The sequence below is a fragment of the Gossypium hirsutum genome, chromosome A05, assembly GCF_007990345.1.
Source record: "Gossypium hirsutum isolate 1008001.06 chromosome A05, Gossypium_hirsutum_v2.1, whole genome shotgun sequence".
Lineage (NCBI taxonomy): Eukaryota > Viridiplantae > Streptophyta > Magnoliopsida > Malvales > Malvaceae > Gossypium > Gossypium hirsutum.
Genome location: NC_053428.1, coordinates 19984218 through 19999462, shown reverse-complemented (window position 1 = coordinate 19999462; position 15245 = coordinate 19984218). Strand labels below are relative to the sequence as shown.

The 15245-nt window shown below is 36.2% G+C and overlaps 1 protein-coding gene across 5 annotated transcripts; it reads left to right on the top strand.

The window, feature by feature from the left end:
- Positions 1-1739: 1739 nt before the first annotated feature.
- LOC121229457 (uncharacterized) lies at positions 1740-14679 on the top strand. 5 transcript variants are annotated; one of them, XM_041113871.1, is made up of 4 exons: positions 1740-1886; positions 2181-2230; positions 2318-2397; positions 14439-14679. In XM_041113871.1, the coding sequence occupies exons 1-4, from the start codon at positions 1843-1845 to the stop codon at positions 14499-14501; spliced, it is 237 nt and encodes a 78-aa protein (XP_040969805.1). In that variant the 5' UTR covers positions 1740-1842; the 3' UTR covers positions 14502-14679. The 5 variants fall into 5 exon arrangements, 3 of the variants coding, with proteins under 3 accessions (XP_040969805.1, XP_040969804.1, XP_040969803.1); XM_041113870.1 differs by having other exon boundaries at positions 2315-2397; XR_005927207.1 differs by lacking the exon at positions 14439-14679 and having other exon boundaries at positions 1964-2230; positions 2318-2539.
- The last annotated feature ends 566 nt before the right edge of the window (positions 14680-15245 follow it).

Sequence of the window (15245 nt, the reverse complement as noted above, 5' to 3'; positions counted from 1 at the left end):
ATTTAGAACATAATCATATAATTTCATACTATCTTAGCTTTTTTTTAAAAAAAATTTATTCCTAATTCAAATAAACTTTTGGGAAAAAATTGATCTATGTTTCCTCTCTATATCTGAATGGGTATTGAAAATATGTGTATCCATGAATATTAGCTGCTTTATACTTGTTAGATAACAAGTCCAAGCATCATGTGGAGCCACAATAAATGAGTTCAACCCCCAAAGAAAGAGCTGGCTGACCCAAAAAACATCCAAGCTTAAAAGGCATTTCAACCTAGACAAGTAGGGATGAGGCTCAAAAGCCTTACACAGGCTCTCAACCCCACAAGCCATACTCCTAGCTTCTCTCTTGTTAGCATCCCCAGTTTAGCAAAGCAAATAAGGGTTGACATCCTTAAAAGAGCGGGAGAAAGTAATCGATCTGAGCGGAAGCCCGGACAATCTTGGACAGTCAAGAAAGACCTATAAATACCAAAGCCATAAAGTTGACCATGGCATCACTAATTCTATATTACTTAATAGAATCTCTTTCTATTTTCTTCAAGACTTTCACTCCCGTAAATATAAGAGGTGCTGCCTCAGAGCAACCCACCTGGAATGTTGATCTAGCTCAGTCTAATAGCCCATCATAAGTCGACCTCAGCAATACTGTTTCACTTTGCTTCAAATTTTTTTGCTAAGGATTTCTAATGTAATATAAGTTCATTTATGAGCATAATTTCGGTATATGTAATTCTTTTTCATACAGAACAGATTCATGTATTTATGATTTTAGTATATATGTTTATACAAGCGGTAAAATAGTGGTTTTAAAAATCTAGTAAAGCTGTGCGGAGCTTGGCTTTACCACAGAAAAAACCTCTGGTTCCTAATCGATTAATGTGAAGTTAGTAAAGTGATTTAGATTTTGTCATGATACTGGAAATACAATAACAATATATAAATATAACGGAGTGAAGAGCTGGAGCATTTGCTGTTAGTTATCCCTGTACCTTTAATTAGGGAGATTTGCGGATGCTTTGAATTCCACTGGATTAGAGGTACCTTGTTTGGTAAACCAATATGACCATGATTTCTTTATTCACCCAAGAAATGCTTGGCATTGGCAATTTGTTAAAGCCAACATGCATATGCGTCAGAATTTTTTTTAAAGAGAATCCAAAATAGCACACAGCCCCAAAATGTTTTGTTCCAGAGCTCCTCACATACGAGGAGATCTATTTACCAAGCAAATTTTATATAAAAGAAATTATGCCTTTGTTGTTGTGTATATATGTATTTTCTAATTTTAACAACAAAATAATGAAAATTTAATTATATTTCACTCCTATTAGAGTTAAATATTTTAAAATTATATTTAACTTAATTAATAACGTATTATTTAATCTAAATAAGAGTTTATCATCAAAGTAATCAAAGATTCAAGCACCAATGGCATCATGACAAAAGGTAATGGTTTTTTACGCCTCTAATTGAGGGCAATGGCACTGTGTGAGACGTGGATTACTTATTGTAACAGGGAGGAATATCAATTTTAAAGAACTTATTGCTGGAGTTTGAGATTCTACCTAACTCCATGAATAAAACAAAGAAATCCCAACAGTTACAGAGTGCACTTTGTATGGAATTTGTTTTGACCAGTTGCTTTTTTTTAGGGGCAATATTTGTATGCGAGTAGTTGCACTTTTTTTCTCTTTTTGTTTCATTCAAAACATATGATCTTTCTTGTTTTCAAGACTTGTAGCTTTATACTATCATCTTCCTCTCTCTATATATTCAAACCAAACCAATTGATCTGACATTAAGCAGTAGCCATCTCTTTACACTCTCTTCACCAGCAACATGCTAAGTTGGTCTAGCCAATTATTTTACATCTTGAGGATAAGGTACATTCTGTGCTCTCGGTTCTTAATCTCTTTGTTTTTGTCGTTGTCCCTTGACATGTTTCATTTGCTTTACTCAGGCTAATTGGTCTTGTATGCTATTTTACGGGGTATTTTAAGGGCTTTTAATGACCTGGCCAAGCAAGAACCAAAACGTGGAGGGATAAGGGCTACACTTTTTGTCTATGATAACCATTCATTTCTTTTAATTTCTTTCTTTCCTTTCCTTCTTTACTTTAGAAATTTGCTTGTCTTGTAATGTCTTTGATTCCTATTTGTTTATGATTTTCTTGGCAGCCATGGAATGGCTGGAGAATATGGCATTTATCTCAAATGTCATAAGCCTGGTAATTTACTTTTATGCCTACATGAACTTCAGCCTAACCAAATCAGCAACCACCCTTACAAATTTCATGGGTCTTTATTTTTAGTAGCACTCTTTGGAGGGTTCATCTCTGGCACCTATTTGTCAAGGTTCAAGACTTGTGTCTTGTTTGGGTCCATAGAATTGCTGGTAAGCATATATTCCCATCATGGTCACTAATTTAGAAATAGAAAAATATTATTCATGTTGAAATTCAAACTCTAAATTTAATAATATGTTACATGAATCAATTATGTTAAATCTCAAATTTAACTCTACGACATATTTCTCATCACATGCTTCAACATAACTATAAAAAAAAATGAATATCATGATCACCAATCAGAACAACTTCTATCATCAAAACATTTATTTTTCTTTCCTTAAATAGTTGTTGTTGTCTCAACTCCATGATTTGGCTCAACAAACCATGAAAAGAAAAGCCACCAGCGTAATAGTATTACCAAAATGAAAAAGGGTCATATGACTTTCAATATTAAATATTCATTTGTATTTCGAGGTTTACATGCCAAATTTGTTAACATTAATGGAAGACAATTAATAATGGTTGCCATTAACATTAATGGGAGACAATCAATAATGACAACCACCAACTTTGGAAAAGTGGCAAGGGATAATTTTTTTTTTGGTCCTTGAGATAATGGGCTATTTATTGTTTGGTCCTTAAACCTCAACTATAAATAGGCCTTCTCATTTCTCATTTCAATTCATCCCAACCAATCTTTCTCTCTTAGTTTTCTCTCTTCTCTCATTTGAGAATTCTTAAGGAATTCTATTTGTTTGTAATACTTTGGAGATAGTAAAGTTATCATCTGGTGTTAGTGCCCGAGGACGTAGGTATAATTTACCGAACCTCGTTAAAACTCTTGTGTTCTTTCTTGTCCTATTTTTCTTTCAATATTTGAGGGTATAATAGTAGTATTTAATTGTGCTATTAAATTACTATAGAAGGGATATTCTGTCTAAGGAAAGACTTGGTATTTAAGAGATCCATGTGATCCACCTCTCTTCCCTGGGAATTGAACTTTGTGTATTTTTTAGTACAATAATTTACACGCTTCCGACCCTATTGGAACAACAAGTGGTATCAGAGCCTAAGGTTAATCGTAGTATGCTCTGTGGTTGCAGTTTAAACTGATCTTCCACATCAGAAAAGATTTCCTTAGGTATATTGAAAGATTATGGAGAAAACGGTCGGTGTAGGAGCTTCAACATCGTTCATGTGGACAAGACTGACAATTGCAAATGCAAGATTGGCCGTGGAGATCTTTGATGGCACGGGCCATTTTGGTATGTGGCAAAGTGAGGTTCTAGATGTCCTTTTTCAGCAGGGTCTAGACATTGCCATTGATGAAGAGAAACCAGATGATGTACAGGAGAAAGATTAGAAGGCGATCAATCGGTTGGCATGTGGCACAATTCGATCATGTCTTTCTCGAGAGCAGATGTATGTTTTTTCAAAGGAGACTTCTGCAAATAAGTTGTGGGTGGCACTTGAAGAAAATTTTTTGAAGAAAAACAGTCAAAATAAGCTCCACTTGAAGAAAAGACTGTTTCGCTTCACATACGTCCCAAGTACCACAATGAATGATCACATCACCAAATTTAATCAGTTAGTCACTGATTTGCTGAATATGGATGAGACATTCAAAGATGAAGATTTGGCTTTGATGCTGTTGGGGTCACTTCCTGAGGAGTTTGAGTTCCTAGAAACTACTCTACTTCATGGCAGGAGTGATATATCTCTGAGCGAAGTCTGTGCGGCCTTATACAGTTATGAACAGAGAAAGAAGGACAAACAGAAAAACTCAATCAGAGATACAGAAGCTTTAGAGGTCGTTCATACACTCGGAAGAAAACTCAAAAGGGGAGATCAAAGTCAAAGTTCAGACTCGGGAAAGATGAATGTGCTTTTTGTCATGAGAAAGGCCACTGGAAGAAAAATTGTCCAAAGCTGAAGAATAAGGGGAAAGCTGCTGTAGATGCTTGTGTTGCAAAGCATGATACCAGTGACTCTGAACTATCACTGGTTGCATCATCATCGTCGTTCCATTCAGATGAGTGGATATTGGATTCGGGTTGTACCTATCATATGTCCCCTAACCGGGAGTGGTTCTCTGATTTAGTAGAACTAAATGGAGGAGTTGCTTATATGGGCAATGACAATGCTTGTAAAACTGTTGGGATAGGTTCAATCCAATTAAAGAATAAAGATGGATTAACCAGAGTTCTGACTGATGTTCGGTACGTGCCCAGTTTGAAGAAAAATCTCATCTCATTGGGAGCCCTAGAATCCAATGGTTCAGTTGTTACTATGAGAGATGGGATTTTGAAAGTGACATCTGGCGAACTTGTGATATTGAAGGGCATCAGGAAAAATAACTTGTATTACTACCAAGGTAGTACAGTTATTGGAGCAGTCACTACAACTTCCGGCAACAAAGAATTGGACTCAATACAGTTGTGGCATATGAAGTTGGGACATGCCAGCGAAAAATCCTTGCAAATTCTGGCAAAGCAAGGATTGTTGAAAGGTGCAAAGGCTTGCAAATTAAAATTTTGCGAGCATTGTGTTCTGGGAAAGCAAAAGAGAGTGAAATTCGGTACTGCTATCCATAATATAAAAGGTATTTTGGAATATGTTCACTCAGATGTGTGGGGGCCTTCCAAGACACCTTCATTGGGAGGAAAACACTACTTTGTTACTTTTGTTGATGACTTTTCCAGAAGAGTTTGGGTGTATACCATGAGAACTAAGGATGAACTGCTTAGAGTTTTTCTTAAATGGAAAACTATGATCGAAAACCAAACTGGCAAGAAAATCAAGCGGCTTAGGACGGACAATAGAGGGGAATATAAAAGTGATCCGTTCTTCGATGTGTGCCAAGAGTATGGTATTGTTCGACACTTCACAGTTAGGGATACACCACAGCAGAATGGATTGGCAGAGCGTATGAATCGAACATTGCTGGAGAAAGTTCGATGTATGTTGTCCAATACTGGGTTGGGCAAGCAATTTTGGGCTGAGGCTGTGACATACGCTGGCCATCTTGTTAATCGTTTGCCATCATCTGCATTAGAAAGAAAAACTCCTATGGAGGTATGGTCTGGAAAACCGGCTACAGATTATGATTCCTTACATGTGTTTGGAACCACTGCATATTACCATGTGAAGGAGTTAAAGTTAGATCCGAGGGCAAAGAAAGCTCTCTTTATGGGAATCACTTCTGGAGTGAAGGGATTTCGTCTTTGGTGCTTAAGCACAAAGAAAATGATCTGTAGCAGAGATGTTACCTTTGATGAATCTGCGACATTGAAAAAGGTAGCAGATAAAGATATTCAGACGAGCAATACTCCACAGCAGGTGGAGTGTACTCCAAAACAGGTGGAGTTTGAGCAGATGGGGATTTGCCCAGTTAATAAGTCTAATTCTCCAGCCACAATGGAGGAATTAGAGGTTGAAGAGGTTCTGACCCAAGAACCACTAAGTACACCAGAACCAATTGCAGTTGCAAGGCCACGGAGAGAAATTCGTAAACCTGCTCGATTTACTGATATGGTGGCCTACGCCCTTCCCGTTGTTGATGATATTCCTATCACTTATCAAGAAGTAATGCAAAGTTTAGAAAGTGATAAATGGAAAAGCGCCATGGATGAAGAAATGCAGTCTCTCCGAAAGAACAATACTTGGGAGTTGGCGCAATTACGAAAGGTAAAAGGGCAATCGGATGCAAGTGGGTATTCGCAAAGAAAGATGGATCTCCTAGCAAGAAGGATATTCGTTACAAGGTAAGATTGGTAGCTAAAGGCTACGCTCAGAAGGAGGGAATTGACTACAATGATGTATTTTCCCCTGTTGTGAAGCATTCCTCCATTAGAATTTTGTTGGCCTTGGTAGCACAGTTGAATTTGGAGCTAGCTCAACTTGATGTTAAGACGGCTTTCTTGCATGGTGAGTTAGAAGAGGAGATCTATATGACTCAGCCCGAAGGATACACAGATGCTGGTGGTAGAAATTGGGTTTGTAAGCTTAAAAAATCGCTATATGGATTGAAGCAATCCCCGAGGCAGTGGTACAAGCGATTTGATAGCTTTATGAGAAGGCAGAAGTACACAAGAAGCAAATATGACAATTGTGTATATTTGCAGAAGCTGCATGACGGATCTTTCATTTATCTACTCTTGTATGTTGATGATATGTTAATCGCTTCGAAGAGCCAAAATGAGATAGATAAGCTGAAGGCTCAGTTGAATCAAGAGTTCGAGATGAAAGATCTAGGTGAGGCCAAGAAGATTCTCGGCATGGAGATAAGTAGAGATAGACCGAGAGGCAAGCTCTGTTTAAATCAGAAGCAATATCTGAAAAAGGTATTACAATGTTTTGGTGTAAATGAAAACACAAAACATGTAAGTACCCCACTTGCTTCTCATTTGAAACTTAGTGCTCAATTATCTCCGAAGACTGAAGATGAAATAGAATTTATGGCGAAAGTCTCATATGCTAATGCAGTTGGGAGTTTGATGTATGCGATGGTGTGTACGAGGCCTGACATTTCACAAGCTGTTGGAGTTGTGAGCAGGTATATGCATGATCCTGGAAAAGGACATTGGCAAGCTGTGAAATGGATTCTACGGTATCTTCGAAAAACCGTAGATGTTGGTTTAATTTTTGAACAGGATAAAGCACTTGGTCAGTTTGTAGTTGGATATGTTGATTCCGACTTTGCTGGTGATTTAGATAAACGTTGTTCAACTACGGGGTATCTGTTTACTCTTGCGAAAGCCCCAGTGAGTTGGAAGTCTACCTTACAGTCTACAGTAGCTGTGTCTACTACAGAGGCAGAATATATGGCAGTTACAGAAGCTGTTAAGGAGGCTATTTGGCTTAATGGATTGTTGAAAGACTTAGGAGTTGTTCAAAGTCACATAAGTTTATATTGTGACAGTCAGAGCGCTATTCATTTAGCGAAAAATCAAGTCTATCATTCAAGAACCAAGCATATCGACGTAAGATATCACTTTGTGCGGGAAGTCTTTGAAAAAGGAAAAAGGAAAACCGGCTACAGATTATGATTCCTTACATGTGTTTGGAACCACTGCATATTACCATGTGAAGGAGTTAAAGTTAGATCCGAGGGCAAAGAAAGCTCTCTTTATGGGAATCACTTCTGGAGTGAAGGGATTTCGTCTTTGGTGCTTAAGCACAAAGAAAATGATCTGTAGCAGAGATGTTACCTTTGATGAATCTGCGACATTGAAAAAGGTAGCAGATAAAGATATTCAGACGAGCAATACTCCACAGCAGGTGGAGTGTACTCCAAAACAGGTGGAGTTTGAGCAGATGGGGATTTGCCCAGTTAATAAGTCTAATTCTCCAGCCACAATGGAGGAATTAGAGGTTGAAGAGGTTCTGACCCAAGAACCACTAAGTACACCAGAACCAATTGCAGTTGCAAGGCCACGGAGAGAAATTCGTAAACCTGCTCGATTTACTGATATGGTGGCCTACGCCCTTCCCGTTGTTGATGATATTCCTATCACTTATCAAGAAGTAATGCAAAGTTTAGAAAGTGATAAATGGAAAAGCGCCATGGATGAAGAAATGCAGTCTCTCCGAAAGAACAATACTTGGGAGTTGGCGCAATTACGAAAGGTAAAAGGGCAATCGGATGCAAGTGGGTATTCGCAAAGAAAGATGGATCTCCTAGCAAGAAGGATATTCGTTACAAGGTAAGATTGGTAGCTAAAGGCTACGCTCAGAAGGAGGGAATTGACTACAATGATGTATTTTCCCCTGTTGTGAAGCATTCCTCCATTAGAATTTTGTTGGCCTTGGTAGCACAGTTGAATTTGGAGCTAGCTCAACTTGATGTTAAGACGGCTTTCTTGCATGGTGAGTTAGAAGAGGAGATCTATATGACTCAGCCCGAAGGATACACAGATGCTGGTGGTAGAAATTGGGTTTGTAAGCTTAAAAAATCGCTATATGGATTGAAGCAATCCCCGAGGCAGTGGTACAAGCGATTTGATAGCTTTATGAGAAGGCAGAAGTACACAAGAAGCAAATATGACAATTGTGTATATTTGCAGAAGCTGCATGACGGATCTTTCATTTATCTACTCTTGTATGTTGATGATATGTTAATCGCTTCGAAGAGCCAAAATGAGATAGATAAGCTGAAGGCTCAGTTGAATCAAGAGTTCGAGATGAAAGATCTAGGTGAGGCCAAGAAGATTATCGGCATGGAGATAAGTAGAGATAGACCGAGAGGCAAGCTCTGTTTAAATCAGAAGCAATATCTGAAAAAGGTATTACAATGTTTTGGTGTAAATGAAAACACAAAACATGTAAGTACCCCACTTGCTTCTCATTTGAAACTTAGTGCTCAATTATCTCCGAAGACTGAAGATGAAATAGAATTTATGGCGAAAGTCTCATATGCTAATGCAGTTGGGAGTTTGATGTATGCGATGGTGTGTACGAGGCCTGACATTTCACAAGCTGTTGGAGTTGTGAGCAGGTATATGCATGATCCTGGAAAAGGACATTGGCAAGCTGTGAAATGGATTCTACGGTATCTTCGAAAAACCGTAGATGTTGGTTTAATTTTTGAACAGGATAAAGCACTTGGTCAGTTTGTAGTTGGATATGTTGATTCTGACTTTGCTGGTGATTTAGATAAACGTTGTTCAACTACGGGGTATCTGTTTACTCTTGCGAAAGCCCCAGTGAGTTGGAAGTCTACCTTACAGTCTACAGTAGCTGTGTCTACTACAGAGGCAGAATATATGGCAGTTACAGAAGCTGTTAAGGAGGCTATTTGGCTTAATGGATTGTTGAAAGACTTAGGAGTTGTTCAAAGTCACATAAGTTTATATTGTGACAGTCAGAGCGCTATTCATTTAGCGAAAAATCAAGTCTATCATTCAAGAACCAAGCATATCGACGTAAGATATCACTTTGTGCGGGAAGTCTTTGAAAAAGGAAAAATTCTACTTCAGAAGATTCCGACAGCAGATAATCCCGCAGATATGATGACCAAGGTGGTAACAACAATCAAGTTTAATCATTGTTTGAACTTGATTAACATCCTGAGAATTTGAGCACCTTCAGGTGTATGGCGCTCGAGAGCGCATTTGTAGGCACTACAAAAGATAGCTTTATCGAATTTGGGGAGTTGAAGGAAGTGTGTGAAGATGTGATTATCCTAATCAAATCTTCAAGGTGGAGATTGTTAACACTAATGGAAGACAATTAATAATGGTTGCCATTAACATTAATGGGAGACAATCAATAATGACAACCACCAACTTTGGAAAAGTGGCAAGGGATAATTTTTTTTTTTGGTCCTTGAGATAATGGGCTATTTATTGTTTGGTCCTTAAACCTCAACTATAAATAGGCCTTCTCATTTCTCATTTCAATTCATCCCAACCAATCTTTCTCTCTTAGTTTTCTCTCTTCTCTCATTTGAGAATTCTTAAGGAATTCTATTTGTTTGTAATACTTTGGAGATAGTAAAGTTATCATCTGGTGTTAGTGCCCGAGGACGTAGGTATAATTTACCGAACCTCGTTAAAACTCTTGTGTTCTTTCTTGTCCTATTTTTCTTTCAATATTTGAGGGTATAATAGTAGTATTTAATTGTGCTATTAAATTACTATAGAAGGGATATTCTGTCTAAGGAAAGACTTGGTATTTAAGAGATCCATGTGATCCACCTCTCTTCCCTGGGAATTAAACTTTATGTATTTTTTAGTACAATAATTTACACGCTTCCGACCCTATTGGAACAACAAAATTCACTAATAGCGTGCTATCGAAAAAAAAGTTAGTATGTGGAAAGTCCTCTTGGTATGGAAATGTTTGATTTAATGCTTAAATTTGCAGGGATATGCAGCCTTAACTGCACAAGCTCATTTCCACCGACTAAGACCACCCTCATGCCAAGGTCTTGCAATAAGCCAAACAACTCAATGCCAGGCCGCTGATAGCGGCCATGCTGCGATCCTTTTCACTGGTCTATACCTCGTTGCATTTGGCGCTAGCGGGGTTAAAGCAGCTTTGCTATCATTGGGAGCTGACCAGTTCGATGAAAGGGATCCTAAACGATCAAGCTTATTTTAACTGGGTTCTTGCTTAGTTTCGCCGTTGGAGCTATAATTGTGGTGACTTTCATCGTATGGATAAGTAAAAATCAAGGGAATGGCCGTTGGATGCATGCACGACAGCTGTTTTGGTTTCCATTGTATTTTAAAGCATGGGAAAGTCATTGTAAGGTAACAATGTTCCCAAGGGAAGCCCTCTAATTTGTATTATACATGTAATTAGTTTCATAAATTATATATATATATGCTTGATAAGTGATAACCAAAATATGATTTTGTTCCACTTTATTAGGTATTTGAGTTGGCTATCAAAACCCAAAAGTTTCTACAACTAGGGATAGGAGAGAATTGCACGAGGTAGTAAGTGTGCACAATAAAATTCTTCCCAAAACTGATGAATTCAGGTAACCAATTTCGATAATTTTATTGCATATATTTTGTTATAATAAGTTGTAAATTTCACTCACATTTACCATCAAATTCAAACATGCAGGTTTTAAACAGAGCAACATTAATTGAATAGACCTCAGACAATAGATCAACATCAATAAACCTTGAACCCTGAAGACTATTTACAGTAACATAAGTTAAAAGAAATAAATATCATAATTCGGGTGCTTCCAATTATACTCAGCGTTGTTTTCTTAAATACTTGTTTAGCCCAACTCCAAATTTTCACTTGTTTAGCCCAACTCCAAATTTCCACCATCCAACAAAGCACAACCATGGGATACCAATATCAGATTCCATGGATGTCCATGGTTGTGCTTTGTTGGATGGTGAAAGTTTGGAGTTGGGCTAAACAAGTATTCATGAAAACAGTGTTGAGTAAATTGAAAGTGTCCATAGTTGTGCTTTGTTAGATGGTGAAAGTTTGGAGTTGGGCTAAACGAGTATTAATGAAAATAGTGCTGAGTATAATTGGAAGCATCCGAATTATGATGTTTGTTTCTTCAACTTGTGTTACCGTACATAGTCTCCGAGGTCCAGGGTTTATTGATGTTGATCTATCGCTAGAGGCATATTCAATTATTGCTTTGTCTAAAAACCTGCATGTTTGAATTTGATGGTAAATGTAAGCAAAATTTACAACTTATTATAACAAAATATATGCATTGAGATCATTGAAACCAGTTACTTAAATTGATCAGTTACAGGAAGAATTTCATTGTGCAAGCCTGCAACCTCGTGTAATTTATCTCCCATCCCTAGTTGTGGAAGCTTTCGATTTCTGATAGCCACCACAAATACCTAAAAAATGGAGTAATCTTTTGGTTATCACTTTTAAGCGTATATCTATATATAGTTTATGAAACTAATTATCTGTATAATACGAAGGAGAGGGTTTCCCTTGGGAACATTGTTATGGTACAGTGACTTTCCCATGCTTAAAGCCACAATGGAAACCAAGACAACTATTGTGCATGCACTGAACGCCCAATTCCAAGCCTGATTTGTACTTATCTACACGATCAAAGTCACTAATCGAAATCCGATATCTTTGAAGGATCGGGATGGTGTTGGTTTTGTCAACCATTTCCATGGCGGTTTCTGAAATTGTCGAAACGCGACGCAAATCCGTGGCTTGTCAGCACGATGTGATGGATTCTCTTCAGCATTTTCCAATGAGTGTGTTTTGGCTTGGATACGAATATGCAATATTGAGTTATGGTTATATGATTGAGCATATGCTATTTTTCGAAACCATTTTTTTTGAAAACGGCGGTGTCGACTTAATTTTGGAAACGAAAACGAAAAAACGGGAATCGCCACCAATCCTTTTTGATGAGGTATAATCAGGTCACCTCGTAAAAGTGGTTGTTTTTAATAAATGATTTGATTTATTTAAACAACGATTTTGGTCCACGAAATTCAGAAAAAAAAAGGGGTTCGGGAGTTGGTTACGTACGAGGAAGGATTAGCACCCTCGTAACGCTCAAAAATTGGTACCTAGTTGATTAATTAGTGTCTTAGTGTCGAAAATTTGAAAACTTGAAAGACTTTAAAATACAATCCCTCTTTTTGTAAAAACACTCGAATGTTGAAGACCTTCTCGTCTCGAAGTAATAAAATGTCACATCCAGTAAGTTAGGACACGACATTTTGAACTTTTGAGAATGAGCTTGCCTTTTATTTAAAATTTGTGTATTTTAACCCCTTTTTTTAAAAAAGAATATTCGATTATTTAGGGTAAACGAGGAAAATCGAAACCCAATAAGTTAGGGCACGATCTCTCGAACTTCCAAATACCGAAGATCGTCTTTATTTACAAAAATCTTATCTCGAGGTGACAAGATGTGATACCAGATAAGTTAGGGCAGAACACCTCAGATCTCAAAGAGTAAGCATTTTATTCAAACTCGTATTGCAATTTTAAAAGAATATTCCGTTATTTAGGTTAAATGAGAAAAATCGAAACCTAGTAAGTTAGGGCATGACTCTCTCAAATTTCCAAATACGAAACATTGCTTTTATAAAGGAATCAATTTTGGGTCAGGTAAGGATTAATGTAACATAAGTTTGTAATAAAATGAGATAATAAAGAATGCATAAACAAATACAAATTTCGGTATTGACAGGCATAACAGAATAAACATAGACGCGAATGTGAAAGATAATGATAAAAGCAAAAATAAAATAAATGAATGAAACGAATAAGCTAAAATAAAAAGGAAATAATAAATAAGCTAAAAGTATTTAAAAATAAAAAAGAACTAGTCGTAAATAAATAAAGATTATGTGAAACTATTTTAAAAAAGGATAGTAACAGTGATGATAATAATAATAATATGAAAAATATAACAATAGTAAAATAATGATATTAATACCTAAATATAAATATGGATATAATACCTAAAATATAATAATAACGAAAATATAAATAGATAAGTAATAAGAAAATAAATATAGATGAAAATATAATAATAGTAATAATACAATAGTAATAGTAATTACAAAAATGATAACAATAATAATAATAATAATAATAATAATAATAATAATAATAATAATAATAATAATAACTGTAGTAGTAATTAAAACATAATAGTAATAATAATGATAATAAATAAAATAATAATAATGATAGTCGTAATAATGATAATGACAATAAATAATAATAGTAAACAAATAATAATAATAATAATAATAATAATAATAATAATAATAGTAATAATAGTAATGATAATAAATATAAGTAATAGTAAAATAATAAAAACATATAATAATATATATTAAATTAGATAATTTAATACTAAAATAGTGAAAATAACAAAAAAATGGACTAAATCGAACTTAAAAATAAAATTTTGGGGTAATTTTGGAATAAAAATAAGGCGAGGGACTGAATTGAAACACGCCAATAACAAGGAGGGACCAAAAGGGAAATTTTCCCTTCCCTTCCAAAACACAGCATCAAGAGGGACCAATTTGAGATCGAAACAAATTTCGGGGTAAAATTAGAAATAATGAAAAATCTAATTACAAACCAATAGAAAAGCTGAAGGGTTAAAAGTGAAATTAGTCCTTTCACATAAAAACACGAGGATCTTGAGGCGGGTCGGGTCGGATTCGGGTCGGCCAAAGCAAAATGACGTCGTTTTGGGTGTTTAAGGCCAGCCCCAAAATGACGTCGTTTTGAAGGCCTATAAAAGTCAGAATTTTTTAAAAATAAATCTTTCTTCATTTGTTTTTTTAAAAAAACTCCCCCCTTAATTTTTCTTTCTGCGGGGCTGAAAGTCCGACAAGGAATCCGGCCGATCGCCGCCTTGGCCCGCTGTGCACAACGGTCGAAACTCCGGAAAAGGTATTTTTTTTAAGAACAATAAAGAAAATATAGAGGTATTAATATATTTGAGTAGATTCAAAAAGAAGAAAAAAAGAAAATAAAATAAAAATGAAATCACCTCTTGAGTTGTTAACTGGAATTTCGTTTTTGGTTCTCTGTTTGTTTAATATTCACTCTCTATTTTGATTTTGAAAATCTATTGTTTTTGTATTGATTCTCCAAAAGAAAGAAAAAGATCCTTACATTGTGTTTTTGATGGCTTTTATTCTTGCAGGCGGTGGAGCAAGTGGAGGAGCAGGTGGCTGACAGGCGGTGGAGCAAGTGGTCAGAAGGCTAGGATTTTTTTTTAATTTGGTCTTATTCATTTAATTGTTGGGCCACGCAAATTGGGCTTATAACACTATTATTGTATGAACTTATTAATTGATGCATATGAATCGAGTTATGCTTATATGATTGTAAGATGCTATGATCGTATAATTTGTGTTATAAGTTTCTGTTTCGTTTTTGTAAGTTGAACTTCACTCTTTAGCTATATCTAACTTATGTTACTTTAGGTATATGTGCAAATCCTGATGTTTTAAAAAATAATTTTTAAAAATTTCATCAAATGTTTAAAATATGGTTTCGACACTAGGTTTGATCGGATGTATTAGAGTTCAAGCTAGAAAGGTTTTTAACCATCCATAAAGATTTGGATGTTGGGAGAGGTGAGTATTTCGAATTGATTCCATTTGGTTTTGGTAGAAGGGGGTATCTTGGCCTTCAAATTGTTCACTTGACGTTGGCTAGCTTTTTATAGGCGTTTGACATCTCCACTCTGTCGAATGCGGTGATTGATATGATGGAAGAAGCATATATGATCTGAGAACGGATAGCCTGCAAACTGATTATACCAAGACCTTTGAGAAATCTGATCACATAGTCAGATTCTTGATATTTCTTAACTATTTCCAGTACACCATAACAACAAAGGTTTGAGCAAGAACAAGATGGAAGTGGTCGAAAATTCAATCAGAGATGCAATAGATGCCACCTTGAGAAAAACGTTCGCAAAGATCATTCCAGACTTCGTACGCTT